The 27581-nt window shown below is 59.1% G+C and overlaps 1 protein-coding gene across 7 annotated transcripts; it reads right to left on the bottom strand.

Moving 5' to 3' along the window:
- Positions 1 to 777: 777 nt before the first annotated feature.
- Positions 778 to 26862, bottom strand: PLXNB1 (plexin B1). 7 transcript variants are annotated; one of them, XM_012637805.1, is made up of 38 exons: positions 26817 to 26862; positions 22015 to 22067; positions 20290 to 21402; positions 19321 to 19503; positions 18888 to 19016; positions 18662 to 18762; positions 18233 to 18365; positions 17812 to 17968; positions 17447 to 17555; positions 17263 to 17371; positions 16221 to 16901; positions 15892 to 16014; positions 15581 to 15703; positions 15122 to 15215; positions 14860 to 15032; positions 14577 to 14728; positions 12943 to 13048; positions 12625 to 12761; positions 12157 to 12333; positions 11770 to 11929; positions 11357 to 11599; positions 10494 to 10670; positions 10263 to 10411; positions 9642 to 9742; positions 9332 to 9549; positions 9047 to 9225; positions 8847 to 8913; positions 8472 to 8618; positions 7512 to 7680; positions 7140 to 7243; positions 6977 to 7061; positions 6589 to 6761; positions 6244 to 6404; positions 6009 to 6156; positions 4063 to 4127; positions 3859 to 3934; positions 2721 to 2795; positions 778 to 1521 (listed from the first exon to the last, which is right to left on the bottom strand). In XM_012637805.1, exons 3-38 carry the CDS (start codon positions 21394 to 21396, stop codon positions 1417 to 1419), a joined length of 6396 nt encoding a protein of 2131 aa, XP_012493259.1. In that variant the 5' UTR covers positions 21397 to 21402; positions 22015 to 22067; positions 26817 to 26862; the 3' UTR covers positions 778 to 1416. The 7 variants fall into 7 exon arrangements, with proteins under 7 accessions (XP_012493259.1, XP_012493252.1, XP_012493247.1 ...); XM_012637798.1 differs by having other exon boundaries at positions 8832 to 8913; XM_012637793.1 differs by having other exon boundaries at positions 6977 to 7064; positions 8832 to 8913.
- Between the last annotated feature and the right edge of the window lie 719 nt (positions 26863 to 27581).

Consider the following 27581-nt stretch of genomic DNA (forward strand, 5'->3'; position numbering starts at 1 on the left):
GGGCCAAAAAGAAGCAGGGAAGAGGACTCCTCCTAGAATTCCATCAGTCTCCATCTCTTCAAATCCTCATTGAAGACCTCCAAGAGGTAGATGGGGCCTCAGCGCCGGAGGGCAAGGGAGGATGGGGGTCACAGGGTTATGGGAGTGAGCACAGTGCTAAGAAGTGGGCCTTCTGAAGACCTCAGGGCTGCAGGGCCCTGCTCTCGCCTCTTCCCTGGGTGGGTGGGGGGCTTGCCTCCTGCTGAGGCAGCCACAGAGCTCACCTCCAGCTACCAATCACAAGAAACCACACAAGGTGGCCTTCATGTAGGCACAGTCAGTTTAGGACGAAGATGCCTCGACTTGGAAGGCAACAGAGAAACCAGAAGTCCACAAACAGGACCGGGGAAAAAGGTCCTCAAGATCTACTCTGCCCAGAGTTGCCTGTAATGATGCCGTCCTTTCCTGGTTCCTTTCAAGACAAATGGAACATGGACGGAGAAGTAAGAATACCCAAACTGCAGATAAGGCAGGTCCCCTTGAACAGACTGCAGACCCCTCCGCCTTGGGGCACAGGCCTCTCTCAACCCTGCCCCAGATGCGGTTCTTACTTCCTTCACAGAAGCTCTGACCCCAGCAGGCCCTGCCCAGGAGCCAAGGAGAGCCCAGCCAGCCCTGCAGTCTGGGGCGTTACATGGGGACCAAGAGACTCCCCCAGGGTGCAGATATCACCTCCCCCTGGTGCCTGCCAGGCACAGCTGACACCCTCATACTCAAGAGAGGGGCTGGGCCAGGCCCACACATCAGACTCCAGGCAGTGTGTTATCCTTTAATGAAGAGCTGGGTCAGTGGTGCCACCACTCTCCCCAAGGCCCCCAGCAGCAGATGTCTTCCCCACAGGGGTAGCCCTGAGGCAGCCAGCCCTGCTGAAGGGTCTGTTTGCAGTAGCCTCAGAGAGGCCTTCATCTCTTAGACCTAGGATGTGGCAGCAGCAATAGGCCAGAGGCAGCTAAACTGAGGTCAGGCATGATGGAGGAAGACAGAAAGTGTGGGTGCTCCTTCCTCTCTGAATCCCAGTGGGACACAGGCCAGTACTAAGGAATAGTACAGTCTTCCCATGGGCCTGGAGACTCTTCCAGCCACTCTCTGGAAGCCCTTAGTCCCTAACTCCCTGCAGACTGGTGTCACGCAGGAAATGGCCCACAGGGTCACTCGGCTCAGCGGGCTGGCTGGGTAGTACCCCATGAGCCTCAGGGCCCCAAACCTGCAATGTGAGTCCAGCAGGGCCAAGGCCAGAGCCACCAGGAGACTGGGAGTCACCTTCTACTAACTCTGCTTGTCAGTCACTATAGGCATCTAAGAAGGTGGTCTCTCCCTCGAGGTTCCAGGGCTGCCCAGGCAGGGCTGAGGTGACAGCAGGCCAGGGCTCCTGGGTCCCTATAGATCCGTGACTTTGTTTTCCACAGCAGCTGCAATCTGCTGGAGCCGATAGCCCAGCTGCATCTTCTGGGCTGTGCCGTCCTCCTCGAGGGCTGTGATGATCTGGAACACAGAGACCAGCACCATCAGGGGAGACTTCCTTGGCTTACACGTTTACTGCAGACTGCAACAGCCCTCCTAAGCTGCTGCAGCAAAACTGGGGTAGGAGCCCAAGAAACCCAGCAAATTGCTTCGCTTACTTCCTGTGACCTCAGGGCCTCGGCGGCGGGAGGGATACTAACAGCAAAAGTGCCGTGCGGTTTTAAGGAGTATTATGGTGGGGAATGAAGCCCTTCACTCAGTACTGAGCCTCTCAGAGGCCCGCCTAGCACAAGAGCACTTCCTGAGTTCCCATAAGCCAGGTGCCAGGCAAGGACAGGGACCCAATAATGACCAGACAAATGTGGACAGGGAGACAGATATTGATCAAACACAAGCAATTACATAACCACAAACAGGGGATGCCACAGGGGAAGGGGTGGAAACTGAGAGGGCAGCAGCAATGGGGGAGAATAGCCATCGCCCACCACGTCTCCAGGAGGGGACGTGACTGCGACACTCCCACCACCCCCACACCATGGCCCACACCATGCTGAGGAAGGCTGTGGGCTGTGAGGCAAGTTCCTTATCTCTGAACAGCAATGACCATATCGCTGGTGCCACACAAACATCTGGGTGGACAATTCCATCAGGCACTCAACAGGCTGGCTGGTGGGTGCTCACATCTTCAGGCCCAGCCCAGGGATCCCCCAGAAAACCCCCTCACCAGTTCCATTGTCCCCTTACTCAGCCTGGTCCTATGCCCGCACCCTCCTCTCTGGTGGCTCATACAGCCAGGCCAGGCCTGCACCTGCAGAGGTGGCCACATGCAACACACTGCCAGCATCAGACTCTGGCAGGGACTGAGTGGGGGCATGGTCGGGGCAGAGGGGGCAGCTGTGTCCCTCTCAGCACATCCTGTACACTATCTCCAGGCCCTAGCAGATCCCCCAGCCCCCAACCACCAGCACCATGCCTGGGAACCCACAGAGGAGCAGGGATGGGGAGTGAGGGACTGGGAGGAGCACAGCAAATTTTAGGGGCATGCCTGAAGAACACTTCCCGAACCCCAAGGGGTCCAACCCCACCTCACACTGTACCTGGGGGAGATCTGAGGGCTCCCACCTTGAGTCACAGGGCCAGACCCCCTCTCATATCCATCCCCTCAACCTCCAGGGGAGCCTCAAGGTCGGCCTCCCAGTCAGAGCCCAGGGCCTGCCCACCTGATCGTAGTACTTGTTGATATACTTGTAGAGTTCATGCAGGGCCACTCGCGCCCCAAGGTCTCCAGAGTAGTTCTAGGGAGGAGGCCAAATGAGAGGTGAGAGAGATGAGGGGTGCAGCCAGCTTGGAGCAGCCCAGGACCCCAGGGAAGAGGGATGGGGAGGAGGGGCCTGAGACATGGAAGAAAGGATAAGCCCCGCAGTGGGAAGCAGAGCCCTGTGCAGACCAGGGACCCCAGGCGAGGCGTACCCAGCTGGGGCAGGATAGGGCCAGAGGGCCTCTTTGGTAGGAAGAGAGCCCAGGTCTGCAGTTTCAGCAAGGCCTGGGGTTTCCACTGGGGCCCTGCCTGTCTTGTGCCTCGAGGCTCTGGCCCGGACCCTCTGCCATTCCAGACGATTACAGAGGCAGGGGACAGTGGGACAGATGCTGCTTGCAGGCTGTGAGGCCGGCATGATTCTGCTCTGATCTAACTCAAGTATTTCCTCAAGTCACTCTCAAGCCCCTCCATGGGGACATCTCTGAGCCTCAACTTCCTCATCAGGACAACAGAGTCACGTCACCTAACTTGGGGAGCTCTTATGGAGATCAAATGAAACAATCAAAGTGCCCCATGAAAGGCTTGACACAAACCAACACCCCAAAATGGTAGCCGTATTGCAGCGTGGTTGACACCAACCATCATCATCATCATTTCGGAAACATTGTTTATAAATTCCCTGGAGTTACGTTTCGGGCTGTGTTAGGAGTAGGTGGGGCATGTCTCTACCACCGAGGAAGGCAGAACAGTGGGAAGACATGTGCAGGCAGAGCCAGGCAGGCCTGGGGCCAAATCCCAGATCTATCATCCACAGATCACAGCCAAAGCTGCAGGCACCAAGCACCTGGCTGAGTCAGATTAGGGGGCAGCTGTCGGGACAAGACCCCTGCTTGCTCTGTGATGAGATGTTGGGAGCCCTGGCCTTTTACAGGGGCACCTGGAACATTCTGCTCTTATAATGAAGGTTTGTGTCCTGCCCCAACCAGTTCACAGGGCTGCTGAGGTCCCAAGGGCTTCCCTGCAAAGGAGTAGTGTGACAGGGGCAGGACCGTTGTGGCAGGAGGCTTGTACCCAGCCCAAGCAGCAGAGGGAGGCCTTACCCGGGACAGCTCGGCCAGGACAGAGTTCATTTCTTGGTCACTAGCTGGGACGGTCTGTCTGATGTCTGCATAGTACCTGCCAGAGAGCCAGAGTGCGGCAGCTGCTGGGCAAACAAACCCACTCCCCCTATCCCCACCCCAGGCCCACCCCTGGCCTCAGCTGCATGTACCCCCAATCTCCACCCACCCATGCCCCTCCAGTACCTTTCCACCATCCGTTTGTAACGGGGAATATCCCGAGCATACAGAAGTTTGTTGATGGGGGAGTCCTGGGTACCAGTAGGAGGGCAGTGAAAGAAGAAGGAAGGATGAGTGCCCCTGTTAAGGTGACCGACCACCCTGGGTTTCCCAGTGCTGCTTCAGTTTTAAAACTAGAAGTCCAACATCCCAGGAAGCCCCTCAGTCCTGCAAACCAGGCCAGTTGGTCACCCTAGGCCACTTCCTTCTGCAGGAGCCTCCTCCACTCCCTGCCCTCCACCAACATCCAGTCTCTGATGTCGACTGAGCTCCTCCCCAGATAACCCTGAGGTCATTTCTCAGCTCCACATGTCTCCGTCTGGATCTAGCAGGGGGCCAGCACGTAGGGCGGGAAGCACGGTGTCTATTCCCCATGTAATCATTTTAAAAATCAGCAAATTGGGACCTAGAAAATTATGTAAATTGCCACAGACCACCTCACTCCTGAGTTGGCTGAGCTGGGATTTGAAGCAGGTCTCTCAAGTCACTTAACACACTCAGACACAATTCCCAGCAGCCGTGGGCTCTGGGCAGCACACCTCTATTCTCAGGACCTCTGCCTCATCCTCAAGCTGCTGGGAAGGTGGGAAAGACTGTGAGGCGGTGCTGCCCCACATGAGCAGGGTCAGGATGCGTGCCTTCCCATCAGCGCTCCATGGAGGGACCTTGGCATTCCTGGTTTGAACTATCCCTGAGCCGTCCAGGAACCATTTGCTGTTCTGCTAGGAAGGGGAGGCACTGGAAAGGTCTGGCAAAAAACTCAGCCATAACATAGCATCCAGCCCCAGAGGCGGCCCCGTGGGTCCTGGTGTGGCCCTGTGATGCTCAGCTCAATGCAGGCAGAATGATGAGAGCGTGCGCAAACACTGCAGGGTGGAACGTTCCATTTTGTTTCTTCAGAGCGGCCTAGAGATGCCTCTCTGAAGGTCAAAAGACACCTGTTCCCAAGGGCCCGGGCGAAGCAGAGCCCACTAACGGAACTGCAAAGCCACACACGGGCCCTGCCCGACACGCTGGGGACCCTGTGTGTCATGGGACTCTCGGCTTTGACTACCGTGACAATACATTCCCGATCGTTGTGCTACCACACAGCTCAGACCACTTCTCTTCCGTGCCTCTGGCTCCCCTCTTCAGCACACCCCTCAAATCCTGGCACTCCCCTGGATGCCCTGCACTACCGCACTGGCAGGCAGACACCTCCACCACTCTAAGGAACCAAATCCACCGGGCAGCCCGGAGCTGTTCTGGGACTGGAGAGTCCACATCTCCACCCTGGAAACCACCTGGTGGCCCCACACACATCAGGCTCACCTCCTCCAAGTCTGAGCTCTCCACAGCCAGAGGCCCAGGGATCATATGTGACCCCCCTCTTCTTCCTTATCCCCCTACATCCAAACTACGGCTTCTGCCTGCCCGGCGCCCTCTTGCCCAGCTTGAATCTGGCCGCTAGCTTGTCCTTTCTGGACCCCCATGCTCCAGTCCACCCATTGCACAATTGCTAGGATGCTCCACGGATCTCTCAGTCTGACCACACCACTCCCCTACTCCCAGGCCTTCTGGGGCCCACTGTTGCCCTCAGAGTGAGCCCTGACCAGTGGCCCTGGCCTACTGCCACAGCCTGCCAGCTTCTATGCCCTAGCCACACTAGGCTGCACTTGCTGCCCACGTCTTAACCCTGTGAATTGGTGCACGATGCCCCCTACCCTTGCTCATTCTTTAAGACTGAGGCATTGACACCTTATAGGGAGCCCCCGGGACAAGGCCTGGCCTGGGGATGTCAGAGATCTCCCCAAACCCTCTTCCTTGAAATTCTCAGGAAAGCCTGGAATTTGGGTATGCACAGGACTGTCCGCCTCCAGCCCACACCATCCCGTCCCCACTCATCCCCCCCAGGCCCTCCCCAACCCGCTCACCCGGCCCAGCTTGTGGTCAGCCAGGGTGCAGGCATCCATGAAGGTCTGTGCGATGACAAGGAGCACCGCGTCCATGTTATCAGATGTCTGCACGTCGAACACAAACTGTGGGTTTTTGATTATATTGATCCAGAACCTCAGCGGCAAGCTGCAGTGGGGGCAGACATGGCTGATGAGCGTGCTGGGGAGGCAGGAAGGACCCCTACACACCTCGGGCCCAGCGGCCCCACCCCACCTGTTGGTCTTCCAGATGTGGATGGTGTCCTGGTCGGAGATGCCGTGCTGCTGGGCCTGCTCGTCTAGCAGGTCAAAGAAGTATTTAACAGCGAGTGGCACGGGGCGGCTGGTGCTGAGAATCACCTGGAACAGGTCATCCACAAACTTCTGCAGGGTGCCCTATGGGAAGGTGGGGGGGGCAGCAAGGGGACCTCAGCGCCAGCCCAGTCTCAGATACCTCCTGGCACTATTCTTGCGAGCCCCACACCACCCCAAATCCCACGAGTGGCTATTCTCCCCACAGCCAGACCCCACTGCCTGTCCTATCCCTGCCCCCGGCCCTGCCCAGCCCTTGCTGTCCCACCTTCATGGACAGCAGGCGTGTCAGGTAGATCTCGGGGATGGCTTTGGCTCGCTCACGCTCCCCGCCCCGAAGGCTGCCCCTCCGAGGCCTGGGCGGCTCTGGCTCCTCACTTGGCTTCACCAGATGCCAGGGCCGGATGCCCCCCTCATCTACATCCTCCAGCATTGGGGTCCCTGTGCCAAGAGCCCACACTGTTACCCCTCACCAGGTGCCACCTCCCCAGGCCCCTGGGTCCTGCCAACTTTCCCCGGAGTGGGGGCAGCTGGTTGAGGCTTCTCTGGGCAGAAGGGCAATACAAATAAGCCTCCCTGGGGCCCAGAGGCCTTTCCCCAATACCCAGGACTGGGCACAGCAAGGGCAGAGGACTGTGGTGGGAGGCAGTACTCACGCTCTCCAGGGACATAATCCTGGTTTTCCCGGAGAATGTGCTTGGTGAGGCAGGGGACGAGGGCCACAGTTGCTCCATCTGGGACCTGCTGACCACAGGTGGTGATCCCTCCACCAGCCCCCTCCCCAACCCACACCTCTCCTCCAACCTTGACCCCTCCTACCTTGTAATGCTGCAAGGTGTTCAGGCGCCTCCACAGACCCTGGACCTCAGAAGTGACATCCTCGTCAGACAGGATGAGGTGTCCAGCCACCCCAGACCGCCACTCTGCAAGGGTAAGGTAGGACTTGGTCCCGGGCTTCCAAGATACCCTTCCCACAGTGGAGCCCATGTCTTCCTCCACAGGGACACTGGCCCCTCCATCGGGGGCAGCCCTACTCAACCTCTCCAAAGACCAGCAGCAGGGACCCCTCACCAGGGGGTGACTCCCAACATCCTACCCACCCTAAGTGATAAGCTGTCCCTGCAGAGCTGGTCCCAGAGCAGCCCAGGCCCAACACTGGCTCAGGTCCCCAAGGGCTCTCCATGTCCTCACCAACATCCAGGGTGCGAGAGTCTGGCCGCTGGGCAAGAGGCAGTCCTTTATAAAGCTGGTCCAACATCTTCTCCTTGGCTTGGGAGATGGTGTCACAGTCCAGGACCTTCACGGGCACACCCTGGGCCTCTCCTGCCCCAGGCCCCACAGCCAACAGCGCATTCAAAGTCTACGTAGGACATGTGGGAGCCGTCAGGGTTCGTTTACATTCAGGATGACCAAGACCAAGAGCAGGGACAACCCATGAGGCAGCCACTGCCTCTGACCCCCAAGCACCAAGCAGTCCCTAATTCTTGTCTCTTCACCTGCCTGCCTTCCCTGGGAACAGCAGCTTCCTGCCTTGTGACCCCAGCACCCAGCATGATGCACTTGTAAACATCTCTGAGGAAGATGGCAGAACAGGTGAGCCCCAATCTCTCTTCACTCGGATCCCCGGTGCCCAACTGAGCTGGCCAGGGCGAAGTGCCTGAGGCAAGCCTGCAGTAGCCAGTATCCCCACCCATCCTGGCAGGAGCAGGAGCCTGAGTGAGATTTCCCCAAAGGAACCCTCATACGGAACCAGGGAGAAGCAAACCCTGAAAAGTGTTCGCCCTGTTTGCCAGAGTGGTTCTGGCTTTGTGGGCAAGGCTGCATCCCTGGTGGAGTGGTCAGACTGACGGGGTCAAGCCCTGGCACAGCTCCTCCCAGACCCTGGTTGTGCCTACCCTGGTCCCGCCTACCCTGGTCCCATCCCAAGCCTGGGGGCACATCCAGGCCCTATCCAAAAGGTCTGGCCCAAACCTCTATCCTGCTGAGCCAGTCTGAAGCTCTCCCTCCAGCACCCAGCCAGAGATCAGGCGGGCTCTCTGTCCACGTGCTGACACCAGATACTGGTGCCCCAATTCCACACCCCTACAATCCCTCCTGCCCTGGCCCTCACTGGACACTGATACTGCAGACCGCACACACGCACACCCTCACCAGGGGACGGTACTCCACGTCCTCTCTCAGCAAGCGGTTGTCATTCAGGGTGTATTTGGCTTTGCCCGTCACACTGTCCACTGGTCCCTTGTCCACTTGATGCTTAATCCCTCGGAAAAGCATGTACAGAGGCTCCCCTACTGAGTCCTGGGGAAGTGCAGGTAGTTAGGGCCCCCAGACAGGTGGCAGAGGTATATGGGACATGACACATCATGGGGAAGGGGACAGGACACAGGCTTAAGGTAACTGAAGAAAAGTGAGCAGGAGTCTCTGCTCCAGCATGAGTGCGCAAGCTGCATGGGGGCCGGAGGCTTGGTGGTTTAGAGGTCCTGACCCTGCCTGGACAGGAGCCCCATGCACCTCTGCCTCCCTCACCCTCACGAAGGTGTAGAGGCAGATGGACATCCAGTTGGTGAGCAGCTTCTCCACCACAGTCTCTGTCCTGAGACGACAGGAATGGGGAGGCAGAGTCAGCAGGTGGGGCCGTGGGGCTCTCTATTCCACAGACCCTCAGACCCAAGGCCCTGCGCTAGCTCCAGCTGTCTGTGGCCCGCCCAGCCCAGACAGCCACAGACCTTCGCAGCATCAGCTTGGGGTTCTTGGCCACGTACTGGGCCACCAGGTCACTGAGCAGGGTGCGGAGAATGTCGGTGAAGTACTCAAGCTTCCCGTGCAGTGCCACAGTGAGCAGAGATGCTACATAGGCACGGTCCCGAGCCGAGAAGGTGCGCTGACTCTCCAGTGTGTGGATGAACTGGAGCCAGGCAGAGGGGAAGGGGTGGGGAGGGAGGGACAGACTCAGAGGCCATGGCCAGGAGAGCACAGTCATGGGCAAGACCAGGTAAGGAGGGTCCAGGCACCTTGGTGAGGAAGAGCTTGCTGTTGAGCAGGTTGGACAGCTGCCCCAGCCCTTGCTCCACGGTGGGCCTTCTGCTCTCCGGCACACCCAGGTCCCGGTGCAAGGGCGACTCCTGGTGCCCAGGGAAAAAGACCCTCTCAGCATACACCTTGTAGTCAAGGAAGGGGATTCCACTGCCCAGAAGGTCACTGGTGAGATCAGTCATCTCGGTCATGAGGTCTGTTGAGCAGAAGAGGCCAGGTTTGGGTGCCAACCCCGTCTGATGGGAGTGGGATCGGGCAGAGCCCTAGAGGGTGTTCTTGTGGCCTCACCCGTGAACTCCTTCTTGCAGCGGTCCCGCACACTGCTCTCCAGATTCTCCAGCTGAATCTGGACCTTCTTATAGTCCCTCAGGGCCTGCTTGCTCTTCCTCCTGCTCAGCTCCAAGGTCAGGAGGGGAAGCAGCATGAGGCCAAAGCCCTTGCTGGGTCCCACTGGCCCAGGCCTGCCTGACCCAGCCCCAGGCACACCCTGGCCTTGTCCACATGGTCTGACTGTCCATGCCAGGCCATGCCAAGGCCTAGCCCAGAGCAATTCAGCCTGCCTGCTCCCAAGCAAGTCACACCCACCCATGCTCTGTTCAGTCCAGCACAGCTCAGGCCAGGGATCAGCAAACTACGACCAGGCCAAATCCACCCCACAACCTATCTTTATAAACAGAGACTGGTTAGAACCCAGCCACACTCGTGTTTACATACTGCCCATGCTGCTTTTGTGCCACAATGGCAGAACTGAGTAGCTGCAACAGAGACTACTTGGCCTGCAAAGCCTAAAATATTTACTCCCTGGCCCTTCACAGAAAGTGTTTGTTGACCCCTGGTCCAGTCTGTCCCTTCCCAGCCCAGCCAGATCCCACGACCTACCCCAGCCCAGCCACATCTGGCTGCACCCACCTGTACATGAGGACAATGATGATGACACCCAGAGCCAGAAGAGAGGTGCCCACCCCCAAGCCCACCTGGGCTGCCACAGGAAAAGCCACGGGGCCCTCGCCATCATACTGCACGTGACCCAGGGAGAAGCACAGGTTCCCCATCTGTACCTGTGTGGGAAGCCACTTGTGAGCCAGGGTTTAGCACGTGCCTGGTACCCAGCCCAGCCCGGTCCCGGGCCTGCCCACTGACTGTGAACTCAGGCAAAGCATCAGGTGCCTCTCGGAGGGCATGGTGCCGTGGGAGGGGCTGCTCCACAGGGGGCTCGCAGTACAGGTGGTGCCGGGTCAGCGTCTTCACCACACAGGGGCCATCCCCTATCATGGCCACCACCTCCTCCTTGGACATTGCAAGGTCCAGGTTCTCCCCCTGGAACACAGGATCACTGATCAGTCACTCAGAACCCTTCGCTCAGGTCCTATCCACCCAAATGTGGTAAGGATGGTCCTGAAACACCCCCTAGAGCTTAGCATTTCTTCCTCTGCACCTGGGGCCGACAGTCACATAGCATCCTTCCACCTCTTCCCCACGACCCTTCCCTATCTTTCTTCTCCAGAGCCAAAAATATAAAGAACATAAAGCTATCCCCAAATCCTGCCCAGTCAACTTGCAAAACCAGAGCCCCTACTCCATCTGATGGCCCACCAGGTGGGTGATGGTGGATTGACCTATGGCCTGAATGCCCACCTACTGCTTGCTGCATATGTCCAGAACATGTGCCTGGTTTGTGTCCACGTGAACCAGGTTGCCAACTGAGGATTAGCCCCGTTAATTACTGCGCACCACGCCACCCATTTACACATCGTCATTCAGGAACCTGCCATGGAGTGTGTCAAGACCCAGACCACCAGCTAAGTGGTCAACGCCAAACCTCTGCCAGGTGCTAAACTACGCACTCCCCCACCAGCCCCTCTGCCTTCGCCACAGTGAGGATGAGGAGCTGTGCCAATCCACTGGCCCCTGCTCTGCTGTCCTGACCTCTCCACCACACACAGCAATACTGTCCAGCAAAGAGAAGGGTCTTAGACCCTGCCATGTCCAAGTAGGAGCAGTACCTCCACAGAGAACACACTTCCAGGCTTGTGCCGGAATGGCATGGTGGGGTCCTCAGGGTTGAGGGGCTGAAGGGTGGGGTCAGCCTCATAGGAGAAGGGTGTGGGGTTGAGTGTTGCAAAGTCGAAGACCAGGTTGTCAAGGATAAATTCCACCCGGACCCAGGGGTCCTCGAGCGGGCCCGGGAGGGCAGGTGTGCGGCACAGGATGAGCTGGGAAGAGTTCACGTGGCATGGCTCCTCAAACTGGGTGATGGAAAACAAAGGAGGGTTAACCGAGGGGCTGTGTGGGAAGGGCCTCCTTTGGTACCAGCCACCCATGGCTGTCCGTGGGGTGTGCTGGGGGGAAAGGGGAGAGTGATGGCTAGCCCAGTGCAGGCAGGGAATGCCCAGGGATGTTCTATGTGATGACTGACACAGGGGGCTCCAGGGGAGCATGCTGTCTCCGGGACCCCTCGGCGCCTCCGTCCAAGCCCCGGGCTGGGCTGCTGCACTCCTAGGGCCACGGTCACTCGGATTCTTGGCGTCTGCACCACATCCAGATTCTGGCCACGGACCCATATCTCACGTCCTCCACTGAAACACAGCCCATGGGCCACTCACAGCTTAGGTGATCCAGGATCTAAAGCACAGCCCAGTCCCAGCTAGGTTAGCTCAGCCCAGCCCCAAACCACATGACCCCTTGTCCCTACCAGCAGCGTGGGATTCATAGCCTCCACGTAAAGCCCTGCAAACCCCCAACACAGTGCAGCTGCAAAGATCTCCCTGCCACATGCCATGCAGCCACGCCCTTGGCTCAGCACCTGAGGAAGCTCTTGGTAGGGCCAGCAGAAGTGACGTTGGGGTCTGATGTGTACTTGAACTGGCCGTGCTGAAGCCTCCGCTCAGTGGCCCCAAACCACACAGCCACAGGGAACATGGCAGGCACGGGGTGTGGGCTCGTCTCACACTGCAGCTGCTCTGACCGCTGCTCCGGCAGCCTGGGGAGGGGAGGTGGGAGTGGACGGCAGGCCAGGCTGGGCCACAGGGGCAAAGGCAAAGGAAACCAGCACACACTCAAACCTCAGCTCACTTCCCTTGGGTGCTGACTGCAGTCTCCAATAGGTGGCCCTGGAGACACACTCCCACAACAGCCCAGCTTAGTGAGGGTCTGGCCACTTTCTGAAGGAGCAGACTCGGCCCTCCCCCACTCTCTGCTCTTCCCAGCACCCCAGCCCCTGTCTTCTCCCTGCAGTGCATGGATTTTTGCAGGATGAGGAAGCGGCCCTTACAAGTGACAAGGCTGGTCTCCGACCACCACTCGGATGTCCGCCAGCTGCCCAGTCAGGAGCTTGGAACCACGCAGGGTGAGGTGGGTGCCCCCAGCTCTAGGGCCACGGGCCGGGAAGATGGAGTGCACCTTCGGGTCCTACAGGAAAAGAACAAAGAGAGACAGACAAGCATCAGGCCAGGAGAATCCCAGAAAGAGAGCTCAGATAGACAAGATGGCCTGGGATAGGGAGCCTACGAAGGCGAAAACAGATGGGCTGAGAGGAGCCACCAGAGAGGGTGGCCCACTGGCAGCTGGGGGTGGCTCAGCAGTCAGGCACCTGATAGGCAAAGTCGTGCTCTGAGACGCCGCGTCCTCTTCCCAGCACCTCCACTGCCACAGCGCCAGCCACCTCCTCCCCGCTGGCCCCGGTAACGCACACGAGGCTGTGGGCACAGGGCAGGCTAAGGGGTGCCAGGTTGCACCAAGGGCCCCCTCAAATAGACCTGGGGGCTCCTCTCCCTGCCCCACTGACAGGTGGTCTTCCCCTTCCCATCCTCCACAGGATGGATAGAGACCCTCCCGCACTTTGGAGGAAATTCCTTATGGCACACCAGAAGGCCTTGGCATCTGAGAATATTTGTGGTTTCAATAATACAAGTTCAACCCCAGAGGCCCCCAACAAGGAAGAATTTATCTGTGTAGTGGCATAAATTTACAAAGGAGCCCTGTAAGGCTGGCTGTGGGGGTGAGCTGCTGAGCCAGTGAGTGGCCCAGCCAGCCACCCGGGTCCTCCACCAGGACCACGTGCACAGTGCCCACTCTCAAAGTGGTAGAAACTTGATTTTTTTTCATGAAAAAAGTCCCTGAAAGCCTCCAGTCAGATCTAGGGAATAGACGTGAAGGGACAGTGAACAGTCTAAGAAAATGCTGATTCTTAGCCAGAAAACAGAAGCTCAGGCAAATTAGTTTCCAGAATGTTAAGCCTACAGTGTCTTGACCCTGTGACATTGTCACAGTCACTGTAAACACTCCAGGAAAACAGAACAAGCGATGCGTGAACTATCCAGGGGAGGCTCCAACCAGAATATATTTTAATCTCTTCATAAATCACATCATAAATTACTGTAGTCTTATGGTTATGGAATCATTAACTGTCTAGTCACTTTAGTTCTCAGTTATAAGACATTTAAGGAAAACTGTGCTCTAGCAAAGTGGTTCCTTCCTTCAAATACAGACTGCAGGGCCCACCACAAGCCCCCTGAACCCAGATCTCTGAGGGCGGAGTAAGGATCTGCTCCATGCTGATTTTAGACAGGTTCTGTGGGTTACCCTGACATTCAGCCAGGATTGAGCTCTACTGCTTGATAACTCCTTGGGAACGTCCCGTTCATGCACATTTGGGACCCTGCAACTGCTGGCCAGGTTACCATGACCCAGAATCTCAGTGAGCCATGAGCACCAGGAAGGCAAAAGGGATCCCCAGAGACTGGGACAGAGGGGCCTGGCCCTCTGCAAGTGTGCCACAAGTCTACCCTCCTGAGAAGCCCAGTGGCTTAGGGCAGTGCTGGGGGAAGAAGGGTCAGCTGGTGAGAAGGACAGCCCCTGAACACAGCTGTCTGGGATCTGAGGCCCCTGCTGCCATGACTATATCCACGGTCACTCAGAAAGCTAGGTAAGAACACCTAAGCGGAGCCAGGAAGCAGAGCAACCAGTCAGCTCTGGGCAGTGACCCTGCCCCAGACAGGCCCAGGAATGATCCCTCAGCAGCCCACGCCAGGAACCTGCAGGTCCGAGCAGGAAGCTAAGGTGGGTACTCCGGGGCCTAACGGCAACCCCAGCACTGAGGCATTGTGACCAGAATGAAGGAAAGGAGAAGGCAGAGCAGACAAGTGGTGGGTGGGATGCCCTGGGCAGGAAAGCCAACCATGGAGTCCCGTGAGGTGTGCCCTGCTCCTGATGGGTCCAGCTCACCTGCTGGAGACCTCATATTCCTGAGCGTCCACAGCACAGGACACTCCAGCCACCTTGACTGTGTTCAGCACATCCTGTACATGTTGGCCCAGGTTGGAACCCCTGATGGTGACGCGAGTGCCTCCGTCTATAGGTCCAGTCAGTGGCTCCACCTGTTCCAGGACAAGGACTGCTCACCTCCACCCACCTGGAGAGGTAGCTCCAGTCTCCTACCTTTGGGCCCCCTGCATTCTCCCCTCCAAGGGCAACAGTGAAGAAGAGACATGCCAGCTTTTAGACACACCGAGTGGATGAGGGGCGCAGGGCACTGGGTGGCCACAGCCTCAGCCTCGACACAGGCCTCCCGGGCCACGCAACGTGGATGCTCCTCCTCACACCACACACAGCCATACTGGGGCATGGCGGTTTGACAGCGGCTGCAGTCCCCGTGTCCCACAGAACAGTCATACAGTACGACTGGGGGTGGCAGAGACAAATGTGAGAGGCAGGCCTGGAGAGGCAGCCCTATACCACCAGCCAGGTCCAACAGCCCCCAGTTAGCTCACCATGCAGCCCCTCAGCACTGTCCACACGCAGACGGCCGGCCCGACGCAGAAACAGCCCTACACGGAGCTCTGGCTGCAGAGCCCCATAGCTAAGCTGGAGAAATAAGAGTGGGTTCAGAGCCTAGGTAGGGGGAAGCATCAGGCCTGGGGAGGTAGTGGTCAGAGAAAGGACCAAAATGACTAGTTACAGGAACACAGGGTCAGAAGTCAGAGTTGGAGTGCAGGGACCCCCCCGGAACCACAAGGTTGGAGGTTAAAGGCAGAACCGGAGTATAGGGACCCCATGGGCTCTCAAGTTAGATGTCAGAGCTAGGACACAGGGACCCCATGGGGCACATAGTCAGAGGTCAGAGATGGGATACCGAGACTCGCCTGGACAAGTGTGGTACACCCAACTAAGGTTGGTAGCCAGCCTGTGGCCAGGGCACCCTTGCCCACCCAGGTACTCATGGTCTGCACCTGATGCCGCTGGCATATGACGTGGCACTGGGTATCTGGAGGCGGCTCACACTCAACCTGGGCCCCAACCACCACCTCGAGGCCTTCCAGCTCCATCACACACTCATTGTCTCCTGGGCCATCCTGGGGGCAGAGGAGCTGTTGGGGCAGCTTTAGGAGTTGGGTCCAGAGAGTCCCGCAGGTCCCCCAGCACATCCTCTGGGTTGGGGTTGAGCCCTGGGGCCATGCTCTCTTCCTGGCCCCACGGTTTGTGTGTAGTTTGTCAGTAGCCAAGAAGGCTGCAAGGACAGCGGCAGGAGGGACACACCCACCTGGAAAAGGTGCAGATTCCTGCCTAGCAGCCGGACTTCCCGCTCCACGTGGACGGGCATCAGCGTGGAACCCTGAACACTCTCCACACAAGGGCAGGAGTTTGCCCCCCAGTTCACCTCTTCCTGCACGCACCAAGAGCAAGGCAGCCTATGGAGCCCACCCTGCCCACCTCAGCCCTTTGCCTTGCCAGATTCCAGGAGCAAGGCTGGTGCAGGGCTGCAGCCCCTACCCTGCCCCTCCAGCCCCCCAGTGCAGAATCGCAAGGCAGGCAGGGGGCTGCGTCTTCCCACATCCCCTCCCGAGGCCTCCTTCCTGGGCTGGGCCTCACCAGCTCCCAGAGCCCGGGGGTGTCATACTGGTAGTCGAGGCTGGACAGGAGGATGAGGGGGGCGGGAGGGCCCTCGTGCTCTGCTGAGTCTCCATCACCTGAGAGGAGGGTGGAAGTGGAGAAGGTGGGCGCGTCACCCCCCGTCCACTCGTCCGCCTCGGGCAGCTCGCCGCCTTCTCTTATGAGCCAGTCCAGAGCGGGCTTTGTGGAGCCCGTGGCCCCTGGGAAAGGGGTAGCAGGAGCAGTGCCAGGGGGCTGGTCCAGGGGTACCACAGAGGGAAAGGCCTCAGGGCCAGGGTCTACAGGGGGCACTGCTGCTGCATCTGAGGGTGATGGGGGAGCGGCTGAGAGGTCCTCAGATGTGGCCGTGGGTCCGAAGTCAGCAGGAGCAGGGACAGTGGTTCCAGGTCTGCTGGGGGAGCTGGGAGGGGAGGGCTTCTCATGGAGAGGTGACTCTGTGGAGGCGGGGGAAGGCATGGGGCCGGGACCTGCCCATGGCCCCCAGGGGCTGAGAGGGGAAGGCCTGGCCCCAGATGGGAAGTCCGAGGTTATGGCTATGGAGGGAGCCCCAGGTACCACAGGAAGGGTGTCAGGAGCAGGGGTGACTGGGACTTTGGGGGCTCTGGGTGGGAAGGGGGTGGGTGCATCTCTTGCAGGAGGGGCTAGGGAAAGAAGCGGGCTCTGAGGGGGGAGGCAGGGAAAGATGGGAAGGGCCACTCAGCAGGCAGGTGCAGGAGCAGGAGGCAGGCAGGCAAAGGGTATGTTAAGAGGAAAAGAGGCCAAGGAAAAGAGAAACAAAAACAGCCCATTAATTCTCAAAAGGAGAAGGAGGGGCAGGCTCTGGGGTGTCTGTGCTGAGGAAGCGCAAGAAGGCCACACCTCCCCTGCCTCTCAGCTACAAAAGTCCTCTCCTGAAACAGGCAGGACGTATCAGCAGCCATTCTCCAGCAAGTCTGTTACACACAGACCCACGGCCATCAGGAAAACCCTCACACTGGGAACCCCAAACCCCCCGTGTGGCCCAGCCCAGAGGTATGCTCACCCGTTGGCTCACCACCATCGGCCCAGCATCACACGAGGCCTTGTGCGTGCACAGGTGCTGCCAGACACACCAGTTACACCCCCAGCGGCTGCTCACACAGGCCTGGCACCTGCACAGAGCACAGCCATGGGGCACAGCTCACCATGGGGCAGCCCAGGGCTAAGGGACAGGGTGAGGAACTCACTGTGCAGACGGGCGGAGCTCAGTGACTGCCACACAGTCATAGAAAGAGAGGGAAGCTTGGGCGATCACAACGGTGCCAAACCTGAGCTCCACAGTCACAGAGACATGGTCTGTAAATGGGGAGAGAGGGCCGGGGCTGAGCAATGGGGAAGTGTGCTCAGACCCAGAACTCGCATCCTGAGACGCCAAATGGGAAGGAGAACCCAGGCACAGAATGGAAACTTCGGGCAGGTGGGGACCAGTGAGAGGCCTCGGAGAAAGACATCGATTCAGGGCTCCTTGCCTGGATTCACACGTCGCCCCAACCACATCCCTGGGAGAGGGTGGGGCTCCCAAGCCCCAGGGCTGACGCCTTCTCTCACCCACCGGCTCCTCTCTGCAGCACTGGGGCTTCACTAGGGTCCGGGGAGGGGCACATCACACCAGAACCAGTCAGCAGGGCAGGGCTCTGATATTCCCCAAAGTGGCAGGAGTATGACTCCCCTGGCCACAGGGGTGGCAGGTCTGGCACCGATAAGAAAACCTACCAAGAAAGCCCAGAACACACTGTCAAGGTCATTGGACAGCATGCTAGGACTCACATTTGTGGGGCACCAATGTGGGCAGGCACCAGCAGCCACCAGCCCCCAAGTCTTCACAAATACCCTCTGGCCCGAGTTAGTAACAGATGAAGAAACTGAGGTTCCAGAAGAAGTGACTTATGCAAGGCCATGTGGTGTGTGGTGTACTTGACAACTTTGATCTCTAGAGCCCTCCCCACCAGGGGCCCACCTATCTGGTCATTCACCTCCCTCCTCTCTTCTCGGCTGATGTTGGCAGGACTCATAGCTGCCACTCGAAGACAGCCCAGCTCAGGCTGGAAGCTCCACAGCCACTGCTCTGGGCCCTGGCCCCTCGAGCACTCCGAGTGGCGACTGCACCTGAGCAAGAATGACCAGCATCTATCTGTGACCTTCACGGGGCCACTGAGAGTTCATAGGACAGGGACACCTACAATTCTGAGGACCTGGGCAGGGCCCTAGAGTGGGTCATGGCACCAGGTTCCTCTGTCTGCCCTGGCAGGCCACTGATGTCCAGGGTGGAAGATGGGGGTGGGAGATTGTAGGATCTGGGGATCAGGGGCTGAGATCAGGAATCCTGGATAGGACAATTATGCAGGAACACTGAGGGCATGAGGATGGGGTTGGGAGGAGTCAAGGTTCAGTGGAGCACCAACCTGCCAAGGAGCACACACCACCCACAGTACGGGTCCCTGTGAGCAAGGCAAGACACACAGTCCAGGTGCTGAGCACAGGAGGCCACAGGAACCTTCAGAAGCTGTGACAGCAAAGAGGATCTGAGGCCAGCAATCCAAACACCAGTGGCTCACCCACAAATGGGTCCATGCCCCTGCCTGGGGGCCCCTCCCAGCAGCCATGCCCTGGCTCATGCTTGGCACTCACTGTGCTCTGGGTCATGACATACAGGTGCTCGAAGGTCCCATCAAAGGTGAGGTCTCTGCTCACTGCAGACCCCTGCTGGATGCTCTGTGTGGAGTATGGGTGGCCATCGCTCCCTGGGCCCAAGTAGACCTGGGATCAGAGATCACAGGGTCTGGGACCCAAGTCCATAACCACAGGCCCAATGCCTTCTCCTAACCCCCACCACTGAAGCAATTTACAGACAGAATTTCCTCCTGAGCAGCCTGAGGTCATACCAACCAGCCCAGAAATTAGAGGGAAGTCACAGGTAAACACTACCCAGTCCTAGGAAGAAGAGTGCAGGTCATCTCTCCCAACCTCAGGAGTTGCAGCGATAGCTCCATCCAGGCTTGGTCCCCAGCAGCCTGTCCCCTCCGGACCCTGAGGCAAGGCCTGGTACTTCCTGTGGGCTCACCCTGTGAAGTTGCCCCTGACTATCACCCAGGAAAGCGATGGTGTGTCCATCCTCCATGGTGACTGCTACAGCTGTTAGCTGAACCCCTGGCCACTCCAGAACTGGTGTGGCTTCCAGTGGGACCCGGCTGGCCATGGGGCTGGGTGTGTGGTCTGAGCCGCAGGGATAAGCATCCAGGGTGTCCTGCAGGCAGCAAGAAGCATCAGTAAGGCCCTCCCTGGGTAACCTCCCCTGCCCCATCCTCCCTGGACAGCCTCATCCCACCCCTAGTCTCTCTGCCCACCCTCCCTGACACCCCCACCCTGGACACAATCTCCACAGCCACATCCTTAGTCCTACCACAGTGGACTGATCTCCAGCCAGCTTGGACACTATCCATTGGCTCCTTGGCCCTCTTCTGGTCCCTACCTCTGCCTATGGCCCCACCTTCTCCCACCCCTGGCCTGGGAGCTCCTTCCTCCAGTTTGTGTGGTCAGCCTGCTCCTGGACCACAGCTGGCATCTTCACCTCTGAGTCTACTTCCCTCTAATGAGGTGGACCGGCCCTCCCCTGGGCCCTCTCCCGCCTCGCAATGACTCCGTCCCCTGTGTGCTTCTTCTCTTTTTATCCATCCTGAGGCTAGAGTCAATTAAGTCTCAACCTTACCTTCCTCTCTTGCTCAAGAACCTAAAACAACATGTCTCATCCCCACATTCTGGGTCCTTGCCACTGCCTGAGAACCCCAAATACCCTCTCAGTCTACCTACACAAGTGCCACCCCTTCAGCACCCTGGTCCAATCCAATCCCTGTACTGCTCTCTGCTACCCCAATGCCACACCTGCGCTAAGGTCCCTTCTATCGCCCCAGGCAAAAAGAAAGCACTTAATATCTGTCAACCTGATCATCCCACACCACAGCCAGCTTCCCTTCAGACTCCCTGGGCAGTGGCCTCAGAGAAGGGAAAAGGCTGGGGCAGTGCTGGGACTCACCACTGGCAGCTGTGCACAGTCGGAATTGACATCATACTCAATGTAAGCCACCTCGGTCCCGTCCTCATCGCGGCCCTCCCGGGTGTAGCAGGCATCTCGTGTGCGATTAGCAAGCCGGTCCACCTCATTCAGAGGGAAGGCACAGAGGGCAGAGGCTCCAGATGCCCCAGCAGCTGCTGATGGGGGCCGGCCCACAGTGGGGGGAGCAGCTGAGGAGAAGGCTGCAAAGAGCACCTCCCCATGGGCCACCTCCCTGGACGTGGCCACAGCTGCAGCCTGGATCAGCCCATAGCGGCCACTCTGGCAGGCCAGAGGCAACTCCACGTAGGAATAGTAGTGCTGGTCCCGGAGGCACACTCGAGACACATAGGCACGGAAGGCTCTAGACTGAGCCTGCAGGTCCCGCCGCATGAACAGGAAGTAGGCACTGGCCCCGCGTGCAAAGGCACTCACGAAGTGGTGGCTGTACTCAGAGAGGCGGCCCACTGCCAGCTTGGCTGTCTCCTCATAGGAGAAGGCGGCTTGGGGGTCCGGCGGCCGCAGGGCCCGGGTCGTGATGGGTGGGATGCCACCCCCCACACCTCTGCTGGTATATCCTCGCCCCACGAACAGGAGGGGCTCCCCTGCCAAGCCCTGGGCTACCAGCCCCACCGTGCTGACCGCAGGGTCATTTGCAGCCACATACTGGGTATCCCCAGGCCGCTCTGGTCGCAGCAGTAGCTGCCCAAGCTGCCCCAGGCGCCGCTGCTCACAGACACCCTGGTGCACACTCCCGCACACCACCAGGGCCCCCGGGCTCACCAGGAGCAGCTGGTTCAGGTTGTTGGTTGGCTGAGCCTGGGGGCATTCATCAGGCATCACTGGCGGCAGGCAGTCCCTGCTGTCTAGCACAGGGCCAGTAGACACTGTGGCCTCCAGCTGTAGCCCAGGGCTCAGCTGGAACAGGAAGTTGGTGGCCCCTAGGTAGAGGGTGCCTGAGGTGGGGTCCCTCGCCAGGTGCTGCAGATGCGTGCCATTGGGAGTAAAAGCAGCTGGTGGAGGGGGCTGGAGGGTGAGGACCCACCCGGCCCAGAGTGCCTGGAGAAGAGCTGGGCCAAGGGCAGGCATGGTCACCTGGCAGGGAGAGAAGTCGAGTGGGGCTCACATGGCCACGATAGCATTCTGGAGCCACTGGTGAGGGACAGGGCTGTAACATTGCCAAGATGCCCCTCCTAACCCAAGGGGTGAGCAGAGGAGGACCCAGGACCACACACCAGCCAGGGGTCAGAAATAGGAGACACTTTCCCTGGAAACTTCAACACTACCCATTCTCTTGGGAGACCTGCATCCTACTCTACCCCTGCCCCCTGCACTGCCCTGTACCACCATAAGGATCAGAGGGCAAGGGCCTGGAAGGGGCTGGAGAGCAGGTGATAGGAAGGAGGGGCCCAGACTCCAGGAAGGGAGAGGGCCCTCTGCAGAGATGTCAGCTTCCCAGGCAAAAGGAAAAGGGAGGGTGGGGTCTCATGGGCCACCAGAATGTTAGAGCAAGACAAGAACTAGGTTCAGGGCCTTTCAGGCCAGGAATCCAGAAGGGTAATAACCACAGAACCAATGGGCCTGAGAGAAGAGGGAGGTTCCAGCTGGGAGAGGTGGGGCCTGAAAGGCTGGGCTGCACCTCGGAGAGTCCTCAGCATAGGTGGGAGTCACATGCTCCTAGATGCCTAGGTGTGAGGTCAGGCTCACCTGGCAGGGCCGGCTGGATCAGGAGACAACAGCATGACCTGTGTGGGAGTCACCTAGCCAAGGGGAAAGCAAAGTGTAAAGCTGGGGGCTGGTCTGCGGGCATGTGGGAGCCCTGAGCTCCCCACCAGGGAGGCGGCACAAAAGTGCCCCCTCCCCACTGTCCAGCCTGCTGGTGGAGCTGGGCCCAGCCTGGCCCTCAGCCACCAAACACATTCCACAGAGCACGCCTCCTCGGAGCCCACATGAGGAAGGGGAGGGCAGCAGAGCCAAGCACCCGAGGGGCCTGGGAAAGGTCAGCTGGGAAGAAGCCCCATGGCCAGCAGGGCCCACAGGCCACCAGCATGGCCCTCTCCGTCTGAGGCCCCTCTTTCTGCCCAAATTCTACCCTGTTGAGACACACAGGTATACTACTTCCACACAGGCCAGGAGCTGTCCTAGCTCAAATGACCACCAGCACATTGGCAGATACACACTTGCACACATACCACCCACCTGCATGCACACACCCACACACAAACACACAGGCACTCAAACACACACATAGATGCATACAGACACAATCTGTATACACAGCAGAGTGACACACACACAGAAACACAGACACACCACACAGGCACACCCCCATGTTCAGATACTGCATAAAGACACATCCATATAGAAACAACCTCCCCCCACACACAGAAACACACTTTGCAAAGGTATGTCACCTCCACCCACCACAGACACAGACACCACACACACATACACTTCCTAGTTCAAGCCCTAAGACCTAGAGAGCTGTAGAAGCCAGGCCATTCCTTGCTATTTCCTCTCCTGCTAGCCAGAGCAGTGTCAGCGCCTAGGATGTGGGATAAGGGGGCAGGGGGTGGTGTCCTACAGGAAGCCACCATGCCTGGCTGTGCCTCTCATCCCCACATCCATCCGCAAGACCTCCCCAGACTTTGGGTGCCTGCTCTCCTCACAGACCCCTCCCTGTGCCCCACCTGAGGCTCCTGAGTCCCAGAACCAAGAAACCATGGCAACACTACCTTCCCCAGCCCTCAGTGGTCCCCAGCCAGGAGAACCAAAGTTGGTGAAGTGTTGGGACAAACCATGCATCCAGACTGGGAGATACTTCCCCTACTTGCCTGTGCCCAGGCCACGTTGCCCAGCCCCTCCCACCACCCAGCTGCCGGCCTGTCTGGGCAGAATGTCCCAGGCACTGGCTTCTCTCAGCCCAGGTCGGCTCATCCCGGCAGAGGCCTGAACAGGGTACTCCTGAGGCTGCCCCAAAGTGAGCAGAGATAGGCATAAGGCTCAAAGGAGGGTCCCACAGCCTATTGGGAACAGGGACACTGTGGCCACAGCCCGGTGGGAGCAGGGGGGCCCTGGCCACAGCCTGGCTGGGCACTGCTCCCAAAATAGCTTGGGGGTTTCCATTTTTAGTGTGCAGAGAACAGGGCAGCTCTATGGGAGCAGGAACAAGGCCGCCTCTGTTTGCCACCCAAGGGGGCGGGGGGGAGGGGGCAGCAGAGAAAGTCTCGAACCCGGCCAGAATCTCAGGACTGTGGCAAGGCCAGGCTGCCCAGGAACCCCCCACCTAGTTTCCAATGGACAAGGAAAGAAAGTTTCTTCCTCTGGGAAGACAGGGCCCGCCTAAGGATAGGCAGAGGATACCTCCTGTACTTGGATACTGCTCACTCCTCCTGCCACCTCATGCTAGGGATGTGCCTTGAGCATAGGGTCCCACAGTTAGACCAACAATCACTACTTCATTTGCTTACAAATATTTGCTCAAAGCCTACTGCCTGCCAAGGATCTCCAGCTCTCAAGGGGCAGGAACAAAACCACTCCCCAAATGTGAAATCACAACTGGACTGAGGGGCCTCAAGGAAGAGATGGGCGGGATCGGAACAGCTCCTGGCCAGGCCACATACGAGGTCAGAGGCTGACCCAGCCCCTGACAGGGAAAGCTGTCTGGCTTCTTCAATCGCAGTCCTCCCCTGAAACAGGGTCTGGCACCTCTTCCCCTTCCCCGCATGCCCCGGGTAGGGAGAGGAGGAAAGGAAGGAGGGCAGTGACCTGTTCTCCTCTGTTTGGGGCACACACATTTCACTTAACTTCTGCCACAGGCCACAGAGCAGCCCTCAACCCCTCCAACCTAGCCCCCACCAAACCTTGCAGGATCTTCCTTAAGCAGAATTGGAGTATATCTCCTCTCCCCGCCCAGAGACTCTGGGACACCCCAGGGCCTGAGGGATAAAGGCCTAACCCCTCCAATCCACACCTCTCCCACCTGATCCATGCCAGTGCTCCCCCACACATGCCCTTCGTTCCTGCCAGCGTGAACTGCAGGCTGTTTCACTCCTCCAGCCGCCACTGGCTCTTGACAATGCCTGGAATGCCCATTCCTTCCCTATCCCATTAACTCCTACGCCCAACCACCATCTCCCTGGGGAGACTCCCCTGTCCTCCCAGGCTCCTGAGGAGGCCACTCCGTGTGGTGGATGGAATCGACATATCCAGCCACCACCGAGGGCCATATGGCAGCTCTGCCTGGGGCTCTCCCTCAGGTTTCCCATTTATAGAATGGGAGGCAGGAATGCTCTGACCAATAAATGTGATACAGTGTGTTCCTGGCACTAGTGGCACCAACCAAGACCACCTTTCTCCCTGCTTCACCATCCCACTCTGGACTTGAAGCTACTGGAAGGCAAAGAGTATGATCTGGAGGCCCCAGCAACTTACACAGATGTTAGCACAGAGTAGGTGCTCCCTGCATGATGAATGAACCCTCATTTCACAGCCAAGGAAACCCAGCCACTAGGGGAGATATGGGGCTCACACCCCTCTCCAAGCCACTTGGCCTCTCAAAGGGCAAGCTGTTGGCCTCACTTTTATTAAGGCCCAGGCCAGAGCAGACTGAAAAGGCTGATTTGGAGCCAGGCCTCACATCCCCAACTTCCACAGCCATCTTGCACACTTCCCATATCTCAGGCCCTGTCCAGGCTTACAGCCAAAGCCTAACTCTGCCTGTGCCCAGGCCTGCCTGGCGGTCTGTTCTGGACCCACCTTTCTCTGAACCTCTTCAGCAGGACTCAAGACTGACTAACTTCTGTCCGCAAAGAGTAAGCACTTCCCGAATGCCCCTGGAACTGTCCTCACCAACCAAAGGGGCTCACTAACTTGGCCCTTTCACACCTGCAGAGGGGCCATATAACTCACATTTACCTTGTCTGGTAGTTAGTGGGAAACTGGCCTTCCCTCTCCCCCCTCCTGCTGGACTCCACGGTCCACCAAAGAGGTGAGTTACTCATTGATAGTGCAGTAGTGTACCCTGCCTGCCCTGTTTTCTGCGTGTTAAGGTGGAGTGGGGAGATCCAGCTTTTACCAAGCACCTGTGATGACCCAAGGCGCTCGTCAATCACCCCCCAAATGTGTTGGTGTATGGACAGGAGGGTCCCTCTCTGGATGTCAGGAGGCTAGAGGTCTGCCTTTGTCAGTCCCACCAGGCACAACCAGGAAGGGCTGTTACTACTGAGGGGAAGCCTCGACCCTCCTCCCTACCCCCGGACCGCGCGGCAAGGACCCCACCAGTGGCCCTGGAAGGGCGGGGAAGGGGCTGGCTGGTCCCCGGCGGCGGTGGCGAGGAGGGGGCGCGGAGGAGCAGCTCCACCTCCTCAGTCTCCCAATCGCGTTACAGGCGGAGCCGCCAGAGTTTCCCTTCGCACGGAGAAGTGTGTTCCCAACTCTGAGAACCGAAGCCGCCCACCACTCTCCCGGGCTGCCCCTGCCCGGCGGGATCAAGGCCTCAGGCAATCCCACTTCGGGAACCTGGGTCCTCGCCGCCCCGGCCCGAGCCCTGCACTCACCACCCGGCCGGGCCCCGCGGGATGTGCGCGCCGAGGCGGGTGCCGGCCGCTCCGGCCTCAGGATCTGCGCGCGGCGGCCTCCCCCCGCAGAGGTGGGTCTGGCGGAGCCGCAGCTGTTACCCGGAGACCGAGGGGCGGAAAACTGCGCCCGCTGCCCGCCCCTCCCGCCGCGGCGCTGCCACCGCCGGGAACAAAGGAGACAAAGCCGCGTCGGCCGGGCCCGGCTCCGCTCCTTCCCCCCCTCACCCGCCGGGCCGCCCTCCCCCCGCCCGCCGCCCGGGCCAGGCCGGAAGCAGCCGGGAGAGCCGGGCACGCGGCCCCGAGCGACCCAGGACCCCACATTCCATCCCCGCGGGCTCCGGGTTTGCCTAGGGCGGGGGTCTCAACCCCTCCCGTGTGGGGGGAGGGGCATGCTGCACAGCGGCAGTAGCCATGGCAACGTGGGTCGCCGGGGACGGTGAGGAGCGGACTCCCGAGCGTGGGCGGCCCCGCCCCGCCCCCGCCGGGCCTCACCTGCGGGAGCGTTGCAACCGGAACTGGGAGCTCTCCCGGGATGGGTGGGGCTGAGGCAGGGGTTCGCGCCCCGCACCCCAGGTGCAGGTGGTACAGCGCCCCGGCCTCTTCCCGCCCCGCCGGGGCCGGGTCGCACCCGCGCGTTGCTCACCTGCCGGGCCTGTTTGCCAGCCACCGCCCCCTCTGCCCGCCTCGCCCAGCGCTCCCTCTTCCTTCCTGTACCCGGCTCCCGTGGTCGTCCCCTCCTCAACTTTACCTGAATTCCCCTTCGCACCCGGCCCAGCCCACGGCCCTTCTCCCAGGAGACCCCAACAGCCAGCCCCTCCTTCCAGTCCCCACCTCTGGCTGTTTGAGGATAGCACAGGCTTTGGACCTGGGCACGCGAAATCCACTAAGCCATGTAATCTGACACCCTCCCCTCCAAGCCTATTTGCTCACCGGCAAGTGGGATTGATACCACCTAGTCGGGCTGTTACAGCGGGGCACCTCAGCTGCAGGGTGCACAGGCAAGGGCTCATTTCCTTTCTTTCTTCCCAGGCCTGTACCTGGACCCACCCCAAGCTCAGAAGCCTTGGCAAGTCTGGACTCCCTCACTGGCAAACACCTGGGCCTTCTGCAGAGGAAACTGGCGGATGCGTTCTCTCCTGAGGCCTGTTTGTGCCCTGTACAGGGCCCTTCACACTGTGGCATGCTCAAAACACTCAGAAGCTGGGACCCAGCCCGGCTGGGACTTTTGGAGGACTTTGGCTCAAGGCCATTAAAATGCACAGCTTCCTGGGAGGCAAAATACACATCACCTGAAAGTCACCAAGGCTTCCACAGGCTAGGGGAAGCCTCAACCAGGAAGTTGAGGTCATCCACACTGGCCACTGCCCTAAGAGCTAACAACACAGACACCCTCTTCCCGCCTCTCACCCATTACCAAGGGTCTCCTGTCAGTCTCATCTTCCAGGCTCTGTGCCTTTCAAATTCTCCCTCCCCAACCTCTCAGGTCGCCTTTTTTCCTCCACCCCCACTTCTAACACCTGAGTCCAGGCTCTTAGCATCTTGTCTGCACCAGCATGGCCATCCATCCCCAGTTCCTTCCCCTCTGGCCCCTGACCTCAGAGGCCCAATCTGGAACTCCAGGTCTTCCACCTCATTCTCTACCTTAAGCCGCACAACACCCCCACACCCATCACCACCTCAGCCAGGACAGTTTGC

The sequence above is a fragment of the Propithecus coquereli genome, unplaced genomic scaffold, assembly GCF_000956105.1.
Source record: "Propithecus coquereli isolate 6110/MARCELLA unplaced genomic scaffold, Pcoq_1.0 Scaffold1, whole genome shotgun sequence".
Taxonomy (NCBI): Eukaryota; Metazoa; Chordata; class Mammalia; order Primates; family Indriidae; genus Propithecus; species Propithecus coquereli.

What these genes read in the sequence shown, in the direction of transcription:
- PLXNB1 (XM_012637765.1), bottom strand. Translation starts at nt 21,396, where the DNA reads ATGCCTGCCCTTGGCCCAGCTCTTCTCCAGGCACTCTGGGCCGGGTGG. An exon ending in AGCACGACTTTGCCTATCAG is followed by an intron (nt 12,762 to 12,942) that starts GTGCCTGACTGC and finishes CTTTTCCTGTAG; the next exon opens with GACCCGAAGGTGCACTCCAT. An exon ending in TCAACAAGTACTACGATCAG is followed by an intron (nt 1,522 to 2,720) that starts GTGGGCAGGCCC and finishes TCTGTGTTCCAG; the next exon opens with ATCATCACAGCCCTCGAGGA.